This window comes from Anabrus simplex, chromosome 1, assembly GCF_040414725.1.
Source record: "Anabrus simplex isolate iqAnaSimp1 chromosome 1, ASM4041472v1, whole genome shotgun sequence".
Lineage (NCBI taxonomy): Eukaryota > Metazoa > Arthropoda > Insecta > Orthoptera > Tettigoniidae > Anabrus > Anabrus simplex.
The window spans coordinates 601,380,128-601,405,706 of NC_090265.1; the positions used below are offsets into that span (position 1 = coordinate 601,380,128).

At 39.7% G+C, this 25,579-nt stretch overlaps 1 protein-coding gene across 2 annotated transcripts in view; it reads left to right on the plus strand.

Moving 5' to 3' along the window:
• Positions 1-23,873, plus strand: part of mle (maleless) — a 278,516-nt gene extending 254,643 nt beyond the window's left edge. For both annotated transcript variants that reach the window (XM_067135650.2, XM_067135651.2), the window contains 2 exons: positions 23,148-23,239; positions 23,334-23,873. In XM_067135650.2, the coding sequence (XP_066991751.1) occupies positions 23,148-23,239; positions 23,334-23,452 (211 nt within the window). In that variant the 3' untranslated portion in view covers positions 23,453-23,873. The remainder of the gene's footprint in view (positions 1-23,147; positions 23,240-23,333) is intronic.
• Positions 23,874-25,579: the final 1,706 nt, after the last annotated feature.

Genomic DNA, 25,579 nt, shown 5'->3' on the forward strand with positions numbered 1-25,579 from the left:
AGCGTGCTGAGTGTGTGGTGTAAGAAGAGTTGTGGACAAGTGAGACTGAGTAGCGAAGTTAGAGTGAGAGGGGTGGAAAGGGGGGAGAGGGGAAGTGGAGAGGAAAAGGGGGGGGTAGGGAGGCGGAGTTTAAGGCGGGTCAGGAGGGCGGAGTGGCAGTGGTGTGGGCCGTAAAAGAGAGAGTGAAGTTTTTAACTTATAATAGTATAGTTTTCTCCCTATATACACTTGCGAGCTGTCTCGTCGACATTTGAAGGTGATTTCGGAGTCAGTTGGTAATGCCCATTGACTGCTGTTCTCATAAAGGGAAATTCAAAATGAAAGAGGGTAACACGTTTTCGTAATAAATACGCAAATGACTTGGCCGATAGCAGTTGTTAACTCGTTAGAAATAAAGCCTGAACCAAACTATCGGTTTAAAAAAAAAAAGTTTTATAATGAAATTAAGTAAGAATGTGATTCATCTCAAGATATGACAGAGTACATCACTGATTTCAGAAGATAGTTTATATTTTCTTGCGTCTAGTTAAATTTTGGAATATTCCCATGTAAATTAATAGCAAGGTGGTCATAATTTCTCTACGTGCGCTTGAAATGTTTTCACGATGCATTAACAGTTTAAAGAAGAAAACTGAAATGTTTGCCACAGCGGCCTCTGGAGTGATACTGTAATTTTTTCAGAATGAAATTAAACATATACTTTCACGTAGTATTGGATTTCGAAAAATAACAAACAAGTAAGCCGTAGTGTGGATATCGTGTGCGAAAATGCAAATTTTGAACAAGCTGATTGTCGTTTCATACCAATTTTAATGTGTATGGGTTCTTTTCCCCCCCCCCTGACTTTTACGAAAAATCAGATGTAATGGCAATCCGTTATAATCAGTAAATTTTTCCCTATTGTGAATTCTCGCTATAATGGACTTCTACTGTATGCACTATGCTAGTCAGCTTCACACAATTACGTTCCTAATCCGTAGGTAAGCTATCACAAAATATTTGCTACCCTTCCACTGTATCATTCAACAAAGAATTAATCTCTTAACTTCTGAATGGAATGCGAATAAAAGCACAAGCTCACTGTGTTATTCAGCTGTTTCACTGAAAACCGGCAAGCATAATTAAGCTATCTTGAAGCTGGCTTACTCCCTGAAGGTGTAAATTATCCTGTAAAGTTCAGAAATGAAGGGCCTTTTCCCATTTTTGTAGAGTTTAATACAGGTAAGGATAACCTGCCCCATATTCCTGATATACTTTGCGTTAGTGTAACGTCCAGTTGGATTCACTCACAGCTAATGAAAATCAGCATGGAATATTGTTTTACTACTATATTAATTAATTTAGTAGCACGAAGAGGGGAAACTTTTTGAGATGTGTGTAGTCACAGAGTTAGTTTTTTGTGTCTTTGGTGAAATAAATTTATAAACTGCCTGAAAAAGAAAACATATGGTAATAGATGTATTCATGTAAAAGAAACAATTAAATTTGAATGGCACCCCTGATTTGGAGATTTTTTTTTTTTTCCCAGGTTGCATTTGCATATTGTACTGTTCGTTCCTGTTACCGTGTTTTTGTGGTAGTTATGCGTGAAAGAAGGTGCGGGTGTGAACGGGTCTCAAACTACGAAAGTAAAATTAATTTAAAATTTAACCAGGTTATATTTTCTTTTCAAAAACAAAGAAATAACAAGCATGGCAGGTACAAGGTAGCAAGTCAAAGGGTAGTTACAATATTTACAGGATTTGGGCTTCGAGCCCTGAAAACACAATGCTTGGGCAATCAGCCCAATTTTACCCCAAACACAAGTTTCAACAGAGGGGCAGAAAACCCCATTTATTTATGCCTAGGAGCCCTTGCTCCAAATTACACTGAAAAGCCTCCACGAGGCGTACAACACTCAATTTTTAAAAGAGCCACTCGCTCTCAAATTTAAGCCTCTCCCAGGCCACACCAAACTCCACCTTCAAGTTGTCCTCAACGGACATAAACACAGGGGTAAAATACCCAATCTACTGAGGTCTATTAAATGAAAAGAAGGTTAATTAAATGACCTCTAAGGTAACAATTTGAGAGGAGGCGAACTTGCACTCCTAATACACTTTGATTAAGACTTACTTGGCACTAGGCCGTTAATACAAGGATAATCCCATACTAAAGAGGTGACTTAAGAAGAGAACAATTTGTTTTACGTTAACGACGAATAGGTTGAGAAAAATAAGTTCACCTCAAAACAATATGAGTGGGAGCTCGAGAGGGTTAGCACTCTCTATCCCAGTATGTAGCTTTAAAAGAGAATATATGAAAGGAGTAGTTACATTTAGGAAAAGGTTACATGGTGGAACGCTTAGAACCCGCCCCGAGAGTTAAACTGCTGAGCTAGCCAAGAAAGAAGTTATTAATTGGCCATTACCTTGTTGCTGGCCGCTGCCGAGGAAAGAGGCGCTTCCCGCCCCCTGCTATGTACTTTACACACAGAAAGATGGAACAGAAGTGGCCCGGAGACCCTAAAATCAGCAGTTTATTATATCCTCTCGCGGAAGGTTCTAGGTGTTAGGGGAATGAAAACACCCTCCCACAAACTTTTTATTGGGTAGGATACAGCAACATATTCAAGTTGGGGGAAGATACCTATGATTGGTCAGAAATTAATAACAGAAATTCGGGATTGGTTAAATGCAAAACAAGGGGAAAGAGAGGGGTATACAGCCAACTTAAACAATAACAGAAAGAAATTTAACAAGAAACAAACTTTTGAAATAAAAATTTCTCCAAAGAACAGTTCTTTTTCTTCGCACTAGGGTGCACTATTGTAGTTCTTCAGTAGTGTCCTCTAGAAGAGAAAGTTCACACTTCTTACTTCAAGCAAAACAAAACCACATCAAAAATGACACAGTTCTAAAACTCCAAAATTTACAGGTAGTGACATCTTCTGAGAAGGTAGCAAATTAGTACCGTCCATAAGGTTCAGACTTCCTCCAGCAGAGGAGTTTCAACAGGCGCAACTTTTAAATTAGCGGCGTGGAGGTGTACCGCCCGGTACAGACCTCCCCCCCCTAAAGTTCCTCCAGGGGTGACACATGAAATTTGTTTGAAAACAAGGTCCAAGTTTGATGTAGATATGAAGGTTAATTGCCGAAAAATTTATAAGATTCTCTTAATGTGGTTTGATTCAGTTTCAAAATTTTGTTGTTGCAGGTGAAGTACAGTCTTTATGTTTGTAGAAGTTGAATTCTGAAGATAAACTTTTAATACTTAAAAGTGATGAAAAATTTTGCAATGTCCACCAAATATTGCTGTTGAATTCCCAAGTGTAGTCATTGCTTATAGTAACTGTTCATGTAGTTGATGTTGATGAAGTTGGATGGCCAGACCGGCCGTTGCAGTTTGCGTCCAAAGGAGGCCGCTCGGACCCCTCAAGAACCCTGAGATACCGCTTGCCCGCACTATGAGGGGAGCAGAGGTGTAGAAGTACGCCGCGCCCGCGGTGAACATATACAGGCTGCGGGCAAGTAGCAGGTCGTGCGCCGCACATCAGCCTAGGCCGGGAGGAGAGCTCCGGCTCGCCGTGCACATGTCGTCCTCGCTGGGGCCGAGGGGGCCCGTCCTCGAACCCAGTTTCGGCACAGTGCCGCGCGGCTGCGGGGGCACTGAAACATTTAAGCTAGGCGGCAGAATTGTTGGACAATTATCATTTTTTTTTTAGGGCACAGGCTAGTTGGAGAGGTAGAGGGACCAGCGGCGTGCAAATATCCATGGCATTTAATCTAAGCAAGCCACAGTGTGTACAGCAGGAGACGGGAGCGTGGTAATGGCCATGGTAAGGACAAAATGGCAGTTTAACGGATCGGGGAAGGTTTTACAAAAAGCTTACATATAAAACAGAATATTATAGAAAGAGCAGAATGCCTTAAGAGTGGAAACTCAAAAAAAAAATATAACCTTCATATTCCTATCAAATTATATGAAGCAAGTTGACACAAAATTTACACCGGTTTCACCTGGGACAGGTGAACCCTAAATATCCTCTCGGTGGCTGGATTACTTAATAGCAACGTAACCGGCGTAAGAAAATCGAGAATGATACAAGGCCCATGAAATCTGGGGGCAAGCTTGCCCGCGGGAACAAAGTTCTTGACCATCACCTGGTCACCTACCTTCAAAGTGGTGGGTCTCCGTCCACGATCATACCTTTCCCTAACCTTTTCATGAGATACCTTAAGATTGGCTTTAGCCTTCTTCCAAAGATCTTTAATATTGTCCGGATCTATTGTCTCGGGTAGAATGTCACTCAGAGACCAGAGGTTAGAGAGCGGCGTGTTGGGAACAAATTTGAACATCAAAGAAGCTGGAGTAAATTTATGTGATTCATGAACCGCCGAATTCAAAGCAAAAGCTAACCAATGCAGGGACGTGTCCCACCTGGAATGATCTTCATGATGATAGGCAATAAGTGCGGACCTGAGATTACGATTAACCCGTTCAGCCAGAGATGGTTGAGGGTAATAAGCAGAAGTAGTTACATGAGAGATGGACAGGTCAAAGCAGAATTTACGAAATAAATTAGATGTAAACGCCTTAGCATTATCAGATACAATATATTGGCACGGACCAAAAGAAGCAAAAATAGAATTTAAGCAAGTAATGGTAGACTGAGCGGTAGCCAGCTTAGTCGGAAATAACCAGGAAAATCTTGTAAAACCATCTACACATACAAAGATGAATTTGTTGGCATTTCCCTTCGACTGGGGGAAGGGTCCTACATAATCAATATACAGGCGTTCCATGGGGCGCGACGCTTGATGCGAAGACAAAAGGCCTACCTTGGTGGACATGGTGGGTTTACTGAGCAAACAAGATTTACAAGCTTTTACAAGTTCACGGATTTCACCGTCCATACCTTTCCAGATGAACATTTCACGAATCTTTTCACGAGTTTTAAATATTCCCAGATGCCCCCCCAATGGGGTCTCATGATAGTATTTGAAGATCATAGGCACAAGGACAGCTGGAACGACAACCTTCATCATCTTGTCATGCCTCGAAGGGCAACATAAAACACCATTCCTCAGAACATAAGGGACGACATGTTCCCCAGAAGAAAGGGTTTCCATTATCGGAGCCAGCGTCGGATCTTCACGTTGGTATTTCTCAATATCCCTAAAAAGCATGGGAGCATCTGTTAAGATGGCATTAACACCAGATAGTATGGACTCGGGAGGTGATGAACTGTCGACCGGTTCATGGTTCTCAACGTCGTTTGAAAACATACGGCTGAGTCCATCAGCGACAATATTTTCGGTACCTCTGATATGTCTAACATCAAACTGGAAGGCAGAAATACGGATGGCCCAGCGGGCTATACGACCAGTACGACGCGGCCTACCTAAGACCCAGCTTAAGGCTTGATTATCTGTCTCCAGGTCGAATTTGACGTGTTCCAGATAGAGACGGAACTTTTCTAAGGTGAATAAGACTGCCAAACCTTCGAGCTCATAGATGGAATACTTGGCTTCTTGAGCCGACAAGGTCCTAGATGCATAGGCGATGGGTCGCCTCCCTAGTTCAGTCTCTTGAAGAAGGACTGCAGCTACTGCTGACGACGACGCGTCGGTTTGGACGATGAATTTCTTCGAGAAATCAGGCATAGCAAGTACAGGGGCATTACAAAGAGCTAATTTAAGGTCTTCGAAAGCGGCTTGTTGAGAAGGTCCCCATTCAAATTTGATGCCTTTCCTACGAAGAAGGTTTAAGGGCGCCGCTCTATTAGCGAAGTTAGGAATAAACTTCCTGAAGAAATTCACCATACCAATAAACCTGGCGATGCCTTTGATGTCCTTGGGAGGTTTAAAATCACGGATGGCCTGTGTTCTAGAATGATCGACGGCTACACCATCAGGTGACACAATATGCCCTAGGAAAGACATAGAGGGCTTAGCAAAGGCAACCTTGGACAACTTAACAGTTAACCCAGCTTTACGAAGGCGATCGAGAACTTCTCGCAGATGATCTAGATGCTCTTCAAAAGTCTCTGAAAATACGACGACATCATCCAAGTAGTGATATAAGTACTCAAATTTGATGTCGGAGAAGACCCTATCTAGTAGCCTAGTGAGTACAGCTGCTCCCGTGGGGAGCCCGAAAGGCACGCGGTTGTATTTGTATAAGTTCCAGTCCGTGGCAAACGCTGTAAGATGTTTAGACTCTTCGGCAAGGGGAATTTGATTATAGGCCTAATTCAAGTCCAGGATAGTAAAGAACTTGGCCTTACGAAACCATGAAAAACAAGAATGAAGGTCAGGAAGGGGCACAGATTGCAACACCACCTTCCGATTGAGAGCCCTATAATCAATGACAGGCCTGAAGCCCCCTTGGGGTTTCGGAACTAGAAAAATAGGCGAAGAATACGCCGACTTAGAGGGCCTAATAATACCATCCTTCAACATCTGATCGATAATTTCTTTCAGAGCCTTCATTTTAGGTGGAGATAGCCTATACGGTGGAAAACGGACAGGAATCGAATCCGTGACCTCAATTTTGTATTCTATCAGGTCAGTAACACCAAGAGTATCAGAAAACACCTCTGGAAACGACTGACACAGCTTACGAATACTATCAGCCTGCTCCTCAGGTAGATGTCTAAGGTCTAACAACATCTCATCCTGGGTAGGCGAAATAGAAGAACATGATGCAGAATTACACTTTAACAAGGGAATTTTACATTTGGACGCAAATTTGAATGTGCACGACTTACTCTGAAGATCGAGCACAAGACCAGTGTGAGAAATGAAGTCCGCTCCCAGTATGATGGGGCAAGACAAGTGCTTAGCCACAAACAGTTTGGTTTTCCATGTAAATTTAAAAATACGAATTTTGACCAGTAAGGAACCTAGAATTTCTAATTGGGATGAATTAGCCGAAACATATTGAACAGGAGAGGAGACATAGTCAGGTAGTTTACAAACAGATTTCAATTTAGAATACCATTCAGCCGAAATAATCGAACAAACACTGCCTGAATCTAAGAGAGCTGTTATGGGCTCGTTATTTAACTCAATCTTAAGAAAAGGAACAGGTGCGGGGAAATCCGCCGCAATTCTAAGACACTCTTTGGGGCATTCAAAAGGTGAATTTGAAGACTGATCGTTCTCTGAATTTACAACCTGTTTACTAGGGGCTGAGTCTCGTGAAGATGGATTAGTCGACTCAGCCGAAGCCACTAGTCACTTTTTATTATTGGCATAGGTGGAATTTGCACCAGAAGTTGAGCAGGAGGGGGTGCTATTCGAATTTGGGCAATTCTTGGCGATATGTGAGAAAGCCCCACATTTAAAACAGCCTTGTGCTGAACCAGCTCCGTTATTTGCCCTACTAGACTTGATCAGTGTACACTTATTGCGCAGATGGTCAGGCGACCCACAAGCATAGCATTTACGGGGTGTGACTGGTCGGCGAGGTGGAGGCCGAGTATTACTAAAAGAAGGCGGGGGTTCTTTCGCTACACGGAATGAATCTGCGTATCTAACTCCTTCCGCTGAGACGGCCAATGCTTCAAGTTCCGAGAAAGTTTGCGGGCACGCCGCGAAACACAAATATGACCTATAGGATGGTGAAATACCTTCCACAATAGCTTGTACAATTTGATCCTCAGGGAAGTGAAGAGCAAACACCCTCGTATAGAATTTAATATCTTGTATGAAATCAGCCAAGTTCTCATCCAAGCACTGTACACGATAATAGTACTTCTGAATAAGGGAGGACCTGGCCCTAGCCGGGATGAAGTTAGCTAGCAAGTGGGCATGGAAATCCTCAATAGATGACTGTTCGGCTATGGCTCTTACTATTTTGTCAGAGAGAATACCAATAGCATACGGATAGATAATTTGCAAAATTTGACATGGAGAAAGAGAAAACACAAGGGCATGATCCTGAAATTCAACTAAAAATCTTAAAAAGGAAATTACTTCAGTGGTGGTATTAACCGAAAACTTAGAGATACCTCTGAGCAACATTGCCAATGGATGAGGCAAGCTGCTGAACCCGGGTGACATAGTAGGTAAAGGTTTCAATGGCAAGGAAGTTAATTCCGAACGGATGTTACTCAACGATGCACGGCGTTCAGATTCGTTGTCCAATGGGGCAGAGATAGTTTGAGCAGCAACAGTTATCCTATTGACTTCTCCCTTATGAGACTCTTCCTCGCTACCTACATTCGCTGTGGTGGGTAGATCGCTTTTGGGAGGAACCTCCCCTGTTAACAATTGAGTGACCTTGCTAGATAATTCAGACATATTTTCAAGGAGCGTACTAGCTTCCTTCTTCTGAACGTCATTCAACTTTAGAGACAACAGATCGTTAACTCTATTGGAAAAATGAAACGGCCTAGCTTGCACACGCTTAATTTGATTAGGAGAAGGATCATTTTCATCAAAAAAACTAACTACAGAAGCTAGCCCAGTAATATTCTCCGTGATCGTGGAAAGAGAGTCGTCAATTTCTTTCTCTCCCAAATTGGGGATGGAAATGGGCAAATCTAAGGACTCTCTAAGCTTGTTTGTGTCTACTGCAACCGTGCCTCCAGATTGCATATTTCTAATCGTTAACTCATATATCAACTCCTCTTTGCGCAAATAGTTAAGATGGAGAACATCGCGAGGTCCGGGCATGATGACAGAACAATTTTGAAAAACTCAAAAAAAAATTCCAGCAACTGAGAAAATTGTTAGAGTTCGGAACAAAACAATGTTTAGCCGTCAAAAGGGGCTAAATTGAGACCCATTCAACCACGCTCTGCTACCACTTGTTACCGTGTGTTTGTGGTAGTTATGCGTGAAAGAAGGTGCGGGTGTGAACGGGTCTCAAACTACGAAAGTAAAATTAATTTAAAATTTAACCAGGTTATATTTTCTTTTCAAAAACAAAGAAATAACAAGCATGGCAGGTACAAGGTAGCAAGTCAAAGGGTGGTTACAATATTTACAGGATTTGGGCTTCGAGCCCTGAAAACACAATGCTTGGGCAATCAGCCCAATTTTACCCCAAACACAAGTTTCAACAGAGGGGCAGAAAACCCCATTTATTTATGCCTAGGAGCCCTTGCTCCAAATTACACTGAAAAGCCTCCACGAGGCGTACAACACTCAATTTTTAAAAGAGCCACTCGCTCTCAAATTTAAGCCTCTCCCAGGCCACACCAAACTCCACCTTCAAGTTGTCCTCAACGGACATAAACACAGGGGTAAAATACCCAATCTACTGAGGTCTATTAAATGAAAAGAAGGTTAATTAAATGACCTCTAAGGTAACAATTTGAGAGGAGGCGAACTTGCACTCCTAATACACTTTGATTAAGACCTACTTGGCACTAGGCCGTTAATACAAGGATAATCCCATACTAAAGAGGTGACTTAAGAAGAGAACAATTTGTTTTACGTTAACGACGAATAGGTTGAGAAAAATAAGTTCACCTCAAAACAATATGAGTGGGAGCTCGAGAGGGTTAGCACTCTCTATCCCAGTATGTAGCTTTAAAAGAGAATATATGAAAGGAGTAGTTACATTTAGGAAAAGGTTACATGGTGGAACGCTTAGAACCCGCCCCGAGAGTTAAACTGCTGAGCTAGCCAAGAAAGAAGTTATTAATTGGCCATTACCTTGTTGCTGGCCGCTGCCGAGGAAAGAGGCGCTTCCCGCCCCCTGCTATGTACTTTACACACAGAAAGATGGAACAGAAGTGGCCCGGAGACCCTAAAATCAGCAGTTTATATCCTCTCGCGGAAGGTTCTAGGTGTTAGGGGAATGAAAACACCCTCCCACAAACTTTTTATTGGGTAGGATACAGCAACATATTCAAGTTGGGGGAAGATACCTATGATTGGTCAGAAATTAATAACAGAAATTCGGGATTGGTTAAATGCAAAACAAGGGGAAAGAGAGGGGTATACAGCCAACTTAAACAATAACAGAAAGAAATTTAACAAGAAACAAACTTTTGAAATAAAAATTTCTCCAAAGAACAGTTCTTTTTCTTCGCACTAGGGTGCACTATTGTAGTTCTTCAGTAGTGTCCTCTAGAAGAGAAAGTTCACACTTCTTACTTCAAGCAAAACAAAACCACATCAAAAATGACACAGTTCTAAAACTCCAAAATTTACAGGTAGTGACATCTTCTGAGAAGGTAGCAAATTAATACCGTCCATAAGGTTCAGACTTCCTCCAGCAGAGGAGTTTCAACAGGCGCAACTTTTAAATTAGCGGCGTGGAGGTGTACCGCCCGGTACAGTTCCTAAGGCTATCTTGTTCACATAATTGTGGATTATGTATTTGTTGTTTTCATATGTGGTTTTTCATTGTTCTTTGTTTCTTTTTTAACCAATCTACTGCGGCAGGATAGGGGATTGTTTTATTTCACGATTTGTTTAATGTTTATATTTTGTTTTTTAAATCTGTTGTGCTCACAGGTATTGATATTGCTCTGTGTATCATTGTAATCACTTATAATTATTTACAGGTATTTTATTTTGGTCTAAGTTTTATATTCATGTTCGACAGACTGAACAGTTTTATAAACATTTTTGCTTCACTTTTTGGCTTTCAACTTTTAAATGGTTTGTACAATATTGTCTTAGTTATGTGAAGTTACATAATTCCCCATTCTGACAAAAGTTCTAAGCTTTGTCTTTAAGAGGGTATTAAAACACAAATACCTCTGCTGGGTTTGAACCCACAATCTTGGGATTTGGAGACCAACACTGTACCACTTATTTACACAGGAGTGTTAAAATATATCCAATACTGATGTTAATATATCGTCCTCTTAAAGACCAAGCTTAGACATGCGCCATGACATTTGAAATGCCCACTATGTGGATTTTGTGGTAGTTATTTGCTTCATTATAAGATGGCAGGAAGAGGCAACTTTTGGCTGTACATCGAGCTATCTATTATTGCTAAGTGATGTTGCATATATTCACAGTCATTTACTTTTATTAAAAGTTCTGCTCACATGTTTCAAGTTTGTTTGTAAACATGGCAGGTCCTGACAGAGTTGTTGGCAACACAGAAATAGCAAATTTACTCGTTAATAATGGTGGGAAAAGTAATTCAAGAGTGTGAGAGTAATACAGAGGATGAGTTTGCTATAACTGTCAAAAAAGATATTGACACTGATAACGTAATTTATGATAATACGCTGAGAATTGCGAACGCATCGGGTGACTACTACACAAAGTCACATTACTAACTTGCAGCTATCCAGGGATAATCAGATTAGCATATTTTTATTATGTTATTTAAATTGTGCGTTTTTAAAATAATTTTTTGCCTGCCCATTTGGAAATTATAACAAAGTTCATACTATACCACACTCAACATTGGGAGTAAGCTAGAAATAAAGCACGCTGTCGCTGCAGCCTGGAATTTAACAATGTTATGTTTGAGGGCTTAAATGCAGGTGCGGCTTCATAATACGAATCATTCCATATTGATGGTTTACACTGTACAAATGAAAAAATTTAGTGTATCCTCCTATTCAGTACGTAGCATAATTCCATCATTAGATGAAGTAATAAAATTCAAACATGTTTTGACTGATTTGAGCCATCTTCAGTGAAATAATGGGGGGTTAAAGTAATTTACTGTACATAATAGGCCAATTCCAGGTGTCGCGTGTTTTAATTTGTACATTTCTTTTTAACATGTATATGAAACTTACCACCTAAACAAATTGAGATTTATGCATAATAACGTCTAGATGATACTTAATAACCCCCACAAATTTCATTGGTATAAACCTGATGTATGCAATTTTATAAACTTTTATATGTAGCGATTAGTGTTTACATGGGACAGACTTTTAACTTCGCGTAACTTAACGTTTTTTTTTCTAAATTCTGCGCATTGTGGTAACTTTTATTAGTAATGTTAATATATTGTTTAAAAGAAGGACAAATGTACATTTTGTGAAAAAAACTGTAAATTGCGTAATGTCTGCGTAATATGTTTAAAAGCGATCGTCGCATGTTTACTTGACAGCGTAGCGGGATTACACACGCAAATCTGCGCTATGGCGACATGGCATGAGGGGCTAATAAGTCTTTAACTCCGCATCAAATACGATCACTTGAGCTATAAAATGTATATTTAATATCATAGCAAGTAATAATAAATAACGGGTGTGATGGCGCAGAGGTTAAACTGCTTGCAACCATCAAGGCGGACTGGGTTCGAGTCCTGATTAATGCATCTGTGATTTTCAACGTGAAAGTCACGTCCGGTGGTTCGGATTTCACGTAAAATATGACGTTCCATCGCTTGTGATAGTGTGATTATCGGTTACGTAAAACTACAAGCTTCCTTCCTCGCAATAATAATAATAATAATAATAATAATAATGAGATATATAACTACAGATACTGGTACAGACATGTGGCCTAAGTAAAGTGTTTTTATAAATCGTCGCACATTTACACTGACTGACAGAGCAAATGCAACACCAAGAAGGAGTGGTCAGAACTTTATGCCAATTGCAGGGTAGACTGACGTCACTGAGGTCTGCTCATGATGTAAAATGCACCGCTGTGCTGCGCACGTAGCGAACGATAAATGGGACACGGCGTTGGCGAATGGCCCACTTCGTACCGTGATTTCTCAGCCGACAGTCATTGTAGAACATGTTGTCGTGTGCCACAGGACACGTGTATAGCTAAGAATGCCAGGCCGCCGTCAACGGAGGCATTTCCAGCAGACAGACGACTTTATGAGGGGTATGGTGATCGGGCTGAGAAGGGCAGGTTGGTCGATTCGTCAAATCGCAGCCGATACCCATAGGGATGTGTCCACGGTGCAGCGCCTGTGGCGAAGATGGTTGGCGCAGGGACATGTGGCACGTGCGAGGGGTCCAGGCGCAGCCCGAGTGACGTCAGCACGCGAGGATCGGCGCATCCGCCGCCAAGCGGTGGCAGCCCCGCACGCCACGTCAACCGCCATTCTTCAGCATGTGCAAGACACCCTGGCTGTTCCAATATCGACCAGAACAATTTCCCGTCGATTTGTTGAAGGAGGCCTGCACTCTCGGCGTCCGCTCAGAAGACTACCATTGACTCCACAGCATAGACTTGCACGCCTGGCATGGTGCCGGGCTAGAGCGACTTGGATGAGAGAATGGCGGAACGTCGTGTTCTCCGATGAGTCACGCTTCTGTTCTGTCAGTGATAGTCACCGCAGACGAGTGTGGCGTCGGCGTGGAGAAAGGTCAAATCCGGCAGTAACTGTGGAGCGCCCTACCGCTAGACAACGCGGCATCATGGTTTGGGGCGCTATTGCGTATGATCCCACGTCACCTCTAGTGCGTATTCAAGGCACGTTAAATGCCCACCGCTACGTGCAGCATGTGCTGCGGCTGGTGGCACTCCCGTACCTTCAGGGGCTGCCCAATGCTCTGTTTCAGCAGGATAATGCCCGCCCACACACTGCTCGCATCTCCCAACAGGCTCTACGAGGTGTACAGATGCTTCTGTGGCCAGCGTACTCTCCGGATCTCTCACCAATCGAACACGTGTGGGATCTCATTGGATGCCGTTTGCAAACTCTGCCCCAGCCTCGTACGGATGACCAACTGTGGCAAATGGTTGACAGAGAATGGAGAACCATCCCTCAGGACACCATCCGCACTCTTATTGACTCTGTACCTCGACGTGTTTCTGCGTGCATCGCCGCTCGCGGTGTTCCTACATCCTACTGAGTCGATGCCATGCGCATTGTGTAACCTGCATATCGGTTTGAAATAAACATCAACTATTCATCCGTGCCGTCTCTGTTTTTTCCCCAACTTTCATCCCTTTCGAACCACTCCTCCTTGGTGTTGCATTGTCACTGTCAGTCAGTGTATTTAACACCAATAACAGTGAATGTAAAATGAACTAAAATATTTATAAATATCTGGACATTCAACGCTTACCGGTACGTAGTCTACAGTTTGAATGAAAGCTTGATCAGAAAAAATATATTAAATGAAAAAACAATTTATGTTCATTCTGCTTCTGGTATAAACTCATCAGTATACCATTTCCCACAAGTAAAACGAGGCACCGTTAATTTTCTTTCGATTTCACTTTCATTTAAAAAGCACTTGTCTTTCGTCGATGGTTCACAAAACAGTTTCGCTTCATTGTTGCACTTGCGAAAATTAGTTACAAAATAAACATCAACATCACTTTCAGTTATGGTACAAACATAATACTTGGAATGTTTCTTTTCGCTGTATTTTCCAAGGACGAAGTCTCCCACTTCAAAAGTCGTATCACTTGGTGGATTTTTGTCATCTGCTTCAATTTTGTAGTTTGGATGTAGAGAGTGTGTGGTAGTTGTTTCTGAATAATAATATTTTCTTGCCTGAACTGTATATCTTTTTAATGGCTCTACATAGTGAATATAATATGTTCCTGGTACTGCACAGACATCGGCGAAGCAGCTTTTCAGAAGGGGTTTACTCCTTTCAACATCTTCAGTAGGAACAAATACAACATGTGTTTGCTGAATTTCTTTTCGCTACTTCCACGACATCATGCACGTTTATAAGGTCTCTTTTTGCATGTAGAGCAACAGTCAAATTACGTTTTAATGTTCCACCAACACCGTCAACAGCACCTTTCCCGTGACCAGACGCAAAAAATTCCAAGTTACATTCCTTCCGAAAGTTTCCTTAAAAAATGTTAGATTTGCGAACATGAACCTTTGCTTGAACTGGCTCGCCACCCCGTCCGAGAAGATGAACGCTCTTGTGATTTCTGGTCGGTTTTCCTTGATGTCTGTTAATACTCTGCTTAAAAATGAGTGCGTGGCATATTTGTCATGCTCCATATGGTCAGACATAATCGCATATGAAGCATGATTTTCTCCCGCAAACCACGCAACAGCAGTAAATATCGTAATTTGTCGGTGATGCCAATAACAACTCTGAATTTCATCTTGTGGAAGAATAGTGAAATTCTCCCACGAAATCCACTTGCAAAACCATTCAATTTTCAGTCGTTTGTTTTTTCTGCACTTCGAACATTTTGCTTTGCATTCTTTTAATAAATGTGTGTTTCATAAACAAGCGACACGATTTTACTAGTTTATCAAAACACTCTTGAACTGTGCCAGATTCTTGATTCGAGATACGTGATTTTCATCATCACTTTGCCACTGGTACCACTCAGTTTCGTCTCCAACGTTCCTGTACAGATGGCTCCATGCAACAGTGAACTCCCTGGCCGCCCCACAGTGGGTAATTTCTAGCATCCAGCCGGCCAAAAATAATATTTTCAACCCTTGTCTTTGGTGCGCATTTTCTGTGAGTCGTGTCTATAAAACTCTTGGGTACAGTAATTAAGTATTGAAAAGTCGCGCTGTCTGATTATCTAATCTCACCGAAGGCCTAAAGTGGCTCTCCTTCGTCAGGGCATCATATTCTGGCGAGGCGAGCGCGCAGTTATTATGTGAGGGCTCAGTAAAGACGTCAGAACTAAATATTTCTTTAGCTTGCAATATGATTATATTAGATGAAGGTATGTATTTTTATATAGTATGTAGCATTTTCTGAAAATTACTATATCGTTGTCCGAAATATGCACTTAAAATTCAGGTACACGGTGTCCAAGCACTATCTAATTATACAAATTTGAGCTAACTTTCAAAATGGATTGCCTTTGATTTCCACAATGAAAGTTTTTGGATGAGTTATCTATACTTTAATGAATAGAAAACTGTGACTTTTTGCTGCGACCAGGCGCGACCATGAGAGTAATTAATTTTTTTCAGAAGCCATGTACTCTGTAACCCGGAGGTCGGTTTTCGAGCTGTTGTGGAACAGCAGGGAATATAAGCGGAACGATGATATTGCAAATGTTGTAATTGAACATTTAGGCTTTGAGGATTATTCCGAGAGTATATCCAAGTCAATAAGGAAATCTGTCAGTATTTTGTGTGCTGAAATTCGATCACGCTGGACAAAATATAGTAGAAAAAGGGAAAAATGGCTGAAGTACAATAAAAGTTGGTTCGACGAGAGAATGAGCCTTGCAGAAGGACGTGCATCACAACAATGTCAGGATGAGCCTGCCAGTTCTATAGCTCATTCCATGTTAAGAAAACAGTATTGCTCTTATGACAACAATGTTGCCATATCGAACGGCTCTGCTCAGCACCATCACGGGAAAACGGCTGCACATAAATTTGTGAAATTCAGTATGTAAGTTCAAGACAAAAGGCTGAAGAAACTAAGCTACAAATTACTTTTATGAACTGAAGGGGACGTGGGGTTTACAGGGGCCACGTGGCTTGTACAGAATCAGAGGTAAACTACGGCACATAAGAAGCCTCAGCAGTGAAATATAAGGCAAACTACAGAAGAAAATAGACAGTATTATGGGCTCGAGGGGCGCGGAATGTATTTAATTGCATTTAATAAATTTATCCAGACAATAAAAGCTAGAAAACAGACGCAGTAAATAAATACTGCAGATGACTACAAAAGATCACCGTATTAATGTTAAAGAAATAAATCACACACGTAGGCTTATCGCATAACTCTCATTCAACACAATACATTTATGCACTTGTTTAAAGTCTAAAATACACACGCAATAAATAAATACTGTAGATGACTTCACTACGCGTCTATTGGTTGATATCCGATGCAAAGTGCTGGCAACACCAGTGATGGAAAGCGCTAGAAGATTCTTCAGAGAGACTTCCACTTCTGCGGATATTACTGGAGTAGATAGAAATTTAATAAACCATCTACGTGCCATCGTATAAACTCTTTCGTGTGGGTATGCCATTGATAAAGTGACATTTGGCATGTACGCAAAATAAACTTTACAATTGTACTTACAAAAATATAAATCGTACTACATACCTGTAACTTTGCGCAAACTCTTGGGTCATGGAGAGGAGGTCATTAGGCACTGTATTATACCTGTTGGACAACTCTCCGAGGAAGCTCAGGAGACCAGGAATAAAGATAATAGGAAACCTTCCACTAAAAACACAAATACTGACCTTTTCCATAGGCTGCTTATATCATCAGACCCTTATATTACCAGCTTAGGGAAATCAAGGAGGAGGAAGTTGATTCCGCTTTCACGAGAAGTGCTCAACTTACTGCCTGTGCCTCCTGTATCTGGTTCTGCCGAAGGAGATAATGACAGTGACGATAGCGATTCTGATGTAACTGCATCTAATGAATAAATTGTTTGGCAAGTACACCTATTTTAAACATTCTAAACCGCATGTCCCACTATCAACCTGTTTAATTTCTTAAAGCTATAACGAAAAATGATTAAAATTACAAAGACTACTAATTCAATTCCTGGCGTAGTAATTTGTTCTTTGTACTTAATTGACCACACACTTAATTATCTCCAATAATAGCATTTACATACTAAGTTTTATGTAAATCGGTCCATTAGTTTCCGAGATACAATTTTTGGCCGGCTAGATTCCTGAAATTACGTACTGTGCGCCCGCTCGCTAGAACGTCGTAAGCATGCGATGTATTTTACTATCAGTTTCGTACGAATCCATTTGAAATTTTAAACAAACGATATAGCAGTTTGAAAATGTGTCCAGTATTGGCTTTGCATTCGAAATTTTATTCAAATTGAGCCACTCACTTTTCGTCTACAGAAACATTTATACCTTTTTCGTCGCGTGTTAGCACGGCCTGCAGCAATAAATTTGTCGCCTTATTATACCTTATATAAAATGTTAATGACCTAAATAAGTACTTTACTACGAAGAGAAAGAGCATTGGAATTAACATTTACCATAATTATTTTGATACCTTTTCATCACAATAAACAGTAATTCCTAAAACATTGAGGAATATCAAATGAATTTAGACTGCACATAAAGGTTCAATTCACCACACAATTAAAAATTGAAAGGGTCAATAAGTGAATAAATATCATAAAATTAATAAAATTTAATGTTTTATCTATCATAAAACCAGTTGTTGAGTTTTATTTTAAATTTTACTTTTTTTTTTCCTGGGTTGACAGTTCTCTGGAATCAGCCAATACAAGCTAAAAAGTGCTAAAAATCATAATGAACGAACAAATGAAAAACAAGAGACATGACGGAAATAAAAACAGTACAATATACAATATTTCCATCATTAGATGGAGCAATAAATAACTTTTTGAGACAAATTCATCATCATTATTATTATTATTATTATTATTATTATTATTATTATTATTATTATTATTATTATTATTATTATTCTCGTATCTGAAACACACATATTGTACACAGTTATAATTACTATATTACACTTGCCCAAAACTTGGCCACTTCCAATGCGTTTTTTGATGCGTGATATAGTTCATCTTCTGTGCAGGAGGCTGGACATAGTCGACATTGGAGCATATGTTGGACGGCCTGGTCTTCTCCGTACTCACATTGGATTTTTTCTAGATCTTTGTAGCCCCATGTTGCCAAATTAACCTTGGATCTGCCAACTCTAGATCTCAGTCTATTGAGGGACTTCCAGATCATCCTTTTTTCGTTGTGGCCAGGAGGTGGAGTTTCAGAAAATCTTATCCAGCCAGGGGAAGGTAGGATGTAACCCTCCATAATTGCAACCTGGCTTTTTCAGTTGGGGTTCTAAGTTCGTTCAAAGTTCTGAGAAAACTCTTTCTTGACTTTAATCGCAGATGCGAGACGAATTCAGTGAAAAAATGGGTTAATATAAAACATAATTGAATCTAAAAAGAAAGGAATGAAAACAAATGATACATATGGAAACGAACAATAAGTGCTTATAGTGAGGTTGCGGACCTCTTAGTCTAAAAATTTTGCAGTTAGATAACAATTAAAAAACTGGACGAAATCACTGTGTTGAAAATTCAGGCCGACAGTCCGTTCCTGTAGAGTCACCATCGCCACGAATGGCCAGAAGGGGAGCGAAAAAGCTTGAGAAACCAAGCTTGCGAGGAGACAACATGCCAGGTGAAATGTATGTGACAAGTGATGGAAAAACGCTGATGAATTTCAAATTTTAGAATAGCAGCATTCTCAATTTCTTCTCAATTTAGCAATCCTGTTCTCGTTGATTGTTTCCAATTTTGGGTTGGTTTCTTAAATAGAAAGTTGAAATGCTTGATAAAGGGGGACTGTGTTCAGTTCAGTTGAGATTAAGTTACACAAAATCAATTTACTGTTCAACAATATAGTTTAAGATTGGGGGTACATGTATTTCTCTATCATTCGTGTAAATGGTCAGGACTTGAGCATAATTCTATCCAACAGCCGAAAGCATTCTCTTTCGTACGAAGCTAATGAGATAGTTCATAGGCCTACAAGTAATCATGAATATGTTTCTCTATAATGTTAGTTAATTCTTCCGAGTTAGGTAGTCATGAAAATGAAAATAGGAATGTTAGTACCGTCAGATGATGTTCGCTCTCCATTTAGAAAGCCAGGTCCCAAAGATGTATGCAGGTCTTGGAACCTCTGTAAATATGAGTGTCGATACTAGATTAACATTTTTTGATAAGCGGAAGAAAGGAACTTTTTTTTAAAGTCGGTTATTTATATCGTCGATGTCCCTCAAAATCGGGGTCTTACAAATTGAGATGTATGTTTACTGGTATTTTTTTCTGTAAATTTTTGGGAACTTCAGAGCTGATAGGATACGGTATTGGAGGACAGATGCACATGAGCTCAATTGGTACTTCCCGTATGCAATACAAATTTAGATTTATCTATTACACTTACTGCAATGGACTGGGCGTCACAGTGCAGTGCAGAACCGCCAACCTAATTCAGCATGAGCCGCCGCCACTGCTTAAATGGCATCAAATTAAAATGCCTGTATAGGCTCCATGTGTATAACAATGTGCTGCTGCGGGTGGACAGTACGAGAACTACTTAGGGGCATCTTCATCACCAGCTGACCATAAGAAGCTGGAATATATGTGGTGTCCTTATACATAGTTTTGTTTTTGACACAGTAGATGTTACCTACGTATAATTTTTCGACTAATTTCCCATCTTCTTTCCTTTTACAATTCATATATCATCCTTCATAGTTTTGGCTTTATGGCAGGTTCGATCCTGGCTCAGTCCGGTGGTATTTGAAGGTGCTCAAATATGTCAGCCTCGTGTCGGTAGATTTACTGGCACGTAAAAGAACTCCTGCGGGACTAAATTCCGGCACCTCGGCGTCTCCGAAAACCGTAAAAGAGTAGTTAGTGGGACGTAAAACAAATAACATTATTATTATTATTATTATTATTATTATTATTATTATTATTATTAGTTTTGGCTTTACTCGATTAAACGACTAGTGGTTGGGTATAACGCAAAGGCGGAAGCCAATAAATAAATTAAGAAGGAGAATCAGAAGAAGAAGAATCATTTTTCAATGCTGTTTTCAGATGATTATTTTTTAATGCTGTAACTTCGGGCAGAACTATATGCTTCTAGTTGGCTGCATTAATAGATACTGTGATACAAAGGTTTTCTTCACGACCTCGTAAAATGCATTTGAAAAGACGGTGGATCATACCAATAAATCGCAAGAAGTAATTCGGGATTTATACATTTTAATTAACACAAAATAACTCTTTACAACATGCATGTTAATCATCTTTCAAATAGGTTAACAATTAGAAATAAATTATTATAGCAGTACTATATTTGCAAAGTAAGCTGCAGTAGGCAGTCTTTTTTAGAGCACACACATTATAATAGATACACATTGTATTGTTTTGCCATAGTATTAATTATAGCCAGTAGTATAATGATAATAATAATAATATACCGCACTGTACTACACACCAAATTGTGAAATTTTATAGTATTCCTTTACAACCTAATGAAAGGGAAGTTTCTGGCAGTGTCAGGATTCAAGCCCAGGCCCCAGAGGAAGGCAGCTAGTAGTGCCAACAGTTATATTACAGAGGTAGACTTGATCATATTATAAATACACACAATATAAATAATCACTTATTGGCAACTTTAAGTGATTCTGAACTTTTCTTCTCATGCATAATTTTTTATAGTGTACATGCGGTTTCAATATCAGGAATTTCAATAGGTCCAACATCAAGCCTTTTTATCAGACAAAGTTTCTCTTCCCCCTGTTGTTTTCTTTCCCTACCTTTGGGATGTGAGGTCAAGACCATTTACACGGTCAATCAGTACGCAAGGTGACATGTTCTGAGCAAACTGCATAATCAACCGCTGAAATATGCTTACATTTCATGAAAACAATTATTTGCCTTCCTGAAATAATGATTATTACCTAGGCTTTCCTTATAAAACATAGTTATGTTTAAAATTAAAATTCAAAATTAATCGTATCCCTAGCAGCATTAACCTACGCTAACATGATATCATATTAGAAATAGACCAAGGATATTGTTCTGAAGACAGCATTGTTTAATGTGTATATGAACACTAATCTCGTTATCACTACTAAATAGACTACATAAATTACAACGTTGCATCTATTGTGAAATGGTAGGATATCTAGTGAACTAATGTTTCTTTCTCACACCAGGCAAATGCTGGGGCTGTACCTTAATGAAGGCCACGGCCGCTTCCTTCCCACTCCTAGGCCTTCCCTATTCCATCATCGCCATAAGACCTATCTGTGTCGGTGCGACGTAAAGCAAATAGCAAAAAAAAAATTTCTTTCTGATCACATTTTTTGCTGTTCTTGCTCTGTTGCTATTTCCTGCAAACTGTTTTTCTTACAAATTTATTACATGACCACTTTCTGCAAGTTTGGAATAATGTGGCCAATTGTTGTTGCATAAAACACTCTGAAATCCCAGTGTTATTTAGTCAGCCAAGGCAGCATGGGGCGAGATGACAGCGGATATGTGCACGGTGAAACGCATTAACTTACAATGTTCGCCACTTGCAACGCAGCGGTGCATTTCTCCCATCAGCGCATGGAGCGTATAGGGTAGCTGAGGCCATATGATGATGGATTATTATTTATTTTTCCATTACAGCTTGGAAGTCTGTTTACTATATCAGATTTGAATCATGCTTGATACTTTAAGACATACACTGTATGCTAGGCAAATTCAAGGCAAAGAGTAATTTATGATTTAAAAAATCATTCTATCCGGTCGATTTCCTTAATTTTTTTTTTAACTGAAAGCTATTCATGCACAGAATTGTCATCAGGTACTGTAAATTACTTCAACTTCCACCTTCCTCAAATTATTTGATTTTTTCCATTTTTTGTCTCTCTGAAGTAATCATATCTTTGGTTCTAATTGAGGTACGGAGTTTGTTTTGACCTAAGAAGACTCAGTGGATCAAGCTCTTTCATTTCAGCTCTCAACTATTCAAATTGGTTGATTCTGAAGAAAGTTATGAGTGCACATTCAGTTTGACGTCCCATTTCTTCAACATTTTTTTCTCATTGAAGCAAACATATCCTTTGTTCTAATTGAGGTACGCAGTTCGTTTTGGTCTAAAAACACTCAGTGGCTCAAGTGCTTTCTTTTGAGGTAATAACTACTTAAATTGGTAGATTCTGAGAAAAGTCATGAGTACATTTGTCTCCATGGCGAAGATCTTTGAAGGACGTTTTAACAATTTGGCGCGTAGTGTTGTTCCAAGGAACGTTTAATTCAATTTCCTTGTGTGATTTATTTTCAAGTGTTTTGTTGACATAATATTACATTCTATTACCACAGCAGATCATGTGCTTTATTTCATTAACTCGAAACTTTGCAAATACATCCGTGAGGATAGTAACGAACAACACCATACATTGCGGGCGGAGCCAGCGCGGAAACTGCTAGTAATTTATGACTCTTTCTTGTGTAAGGGAAAAGGAGAATGCATGTGTGTGTGTGTGGGTTTTTTTTATATATCAGATGGGAAGCTGTTTCTGTAGCAGTTTTTATAAAGTAAAAATACTTTGACCTGGTGCAAGTGACATTTAACACACTGAAATTTTTTGCAGAGCACAGCTTATTAAGTCAATAGGATAACACGACAACAAAGCAGCTGCTTGGTTAGACAATTCTGAGGAGCTTCTTGATGCCAAAATGCTTCCCATTTGACACAATAGTTAATTATTCCAGATGTCAAAGAAATTATTTCATCTAAAACTACCTGGTTTGTTTGTCTAGTTTCAATACCAGGCGACCTCCTCGCAGCAACCTGAATGCACCTCTAGATGGACCATCTCCTCCTAAGATGATGAGAGGAAGTTTCAGAGGAGGTAGGTATTTGTGTTTCAGGTTTCACCATTTAAGTTTCTTGATCGTTGGCTTTTCGGCATCCTAATTTTCTTATATAACCTCTGTATTTTTAAGGTTTTGGAAACTCTGGTCCAAGAGGTGGTTATGGTGGTGGCGGCTATGGTGGTGGTTTCCGAGGAAGCCGAGGTGGATTTGGAGGAGGATATCGTGGTGGATACCGTGGTGGTTATTAAGGCTTGTGGAGTCTAGAATCAACATTTTTGAAGTTGTGGTATATTGCTGGTAATTGTGAATAAGTCGTGTGCTGAGTCTTATCATTCCTCATTGTTTTTACTATCCATTATAGCAATATCACTGGGAATTTCATTAGTGCATTTACTTAAATTCCGAATTGTAAATATGTAGCCTTCTGTATTTCATTTGAGTTTTAAGTTACTTCACAAGCAGTTTGAATGGAGTGACGTACTGTTTATTTTTGTATTTATGTAGTTTTATGATCTCCATACAATGTGACATTGCAAACATAGAAGAGAAAACCAAAAACTGACCATGCTTGGATAAATCATTAAGCTGGTATTTCAAGTTGTTTGAAAAAAAAAAAACAGTATTATTGACAGATCTTCTAAAGGTTTTTAATAAAATGAATATATAATATTTTTGTCAGTGCAGTAGTTATCCTTAAAATGAACTCATCCTTGACCTACATTATCCTGTATTTTCCCTGACTGTGAAGAGACCCTTAGTGTTTTTCCTCGTCCACCAGGAGAATTTAATATGCTATCCTGTATCAGGACAGAAAATTGTTTCCATATGAAAACTCTGAAGTCATATTTAGAAATAAACTGTTACCAGAAATTATCACAGATACTGGGGAGAGATACAAAGACAAAATCTGTTATTGACAGCTGCACTTATACTAGGGAATCCGCAGCCTACTGATGAATCTGAGAAGTCAGTAGTAAAAATATTTGTTTCATTAATTTTCATTGAAATTTGAAGAACTTTACAAGCTGCAGTATTAATTACTTTTGGGCTGCTGTCCCGCAAATGGATTCTATTTATTTCAGCAGTAATTACTTGTAAAACAAGAAGCAACAATTGTTGGGCTTAAAATAAATGCTGTAAGGACAAAGGAGATGAGAATCAATGGTACTGAAAACAACCAGCTCATTGTATCTGGCAAGCAAATAGAGAAATCTGTTGGCACAGAGGAAGAGGTCAAGGGTTGAATCTGGAAATCAAATAGCTTATTCATTTTACTATACCGTAGTTGGAAGAACAGTAACAAGATCCGACCCTTCATTACCAGTGTGAAGTCCGTTCTTTATAGCTGTGGTTCATGGAAAGTCAGTGAACAAATCTCACACCAACTCCAAGTGTTGTATCATAAATATAAGATGGCCTGAAGTTATCACAAACAAAAACCTGTGTTAGGAAACCAACTAGAAACCTGTTGATGTAGAAAGAAGAAGTGGGGAGGGATAGGACATACCTTAAGAAAACAGAATAGAGAAGCTAAAAAGTCAGTCTTGGAATGCAGCCCAATAGGAATGAGGAAGTGTGGAAGACCTAGGAGCACTTGGAGGCAAATGGTTAGAGAGCAACTGATTGGAATTATGAACACATGGGATGATTTGTTAAGAAGGAAGCCATACTTTCCAATGTCGACTTAGTAAAATGTAAAAAAAAAAAAAAAAACATATCAGATGTAAGGCTTTTCAGGCGTTTGCTCTATCAACCAGTGTTTCGTCTTGGTTCTGACACTAGACTCGTCAGAGTGGGATGTGTCAGACCCTACCCACTGACACTGGGTGTATGCAGGTGAGCTTATCAGAAGCCTTATATGAGGCACAGTCTGATAACTGCATACGGGAGATAATATCTCCACAATGGAATTATTGCCTGCCTAGCAATTCTGAATGGAAAATTCTAAATTCCCATAGAGGGAATTATTGGTGAAAAATATCTAATTCCCTTTAGAATTTTCCATTCGGAATTGCTAGGCAGGCAATAATTCCATTGTGGAGATGATATCTCCCGTATGCAGTTATCAGACTGTGCCTCATATAAGGCTTCTGATAAGCTCACCTGCATACACCCAGCGTCAGTGGGTAGGGTCTGACACATCCCACTCTGACGAGTCAAGTGTCAGACCTAAGACAAAACGCTGGTTAATAGAGCAAACGCCTGAAAAGCCTTGCATCTTGTTTTTGACATGCTCTATTGGTGAAAAATATCTAATTCCCTGTATGGGAATTTAGAATTTTCCTTTAGTAAAATGTAACTAAAGAAAAACTTTCCAGTCTGTCAAACACACACAAAATTTCAGTATAAATTATAACACTATAAATATACCTGTA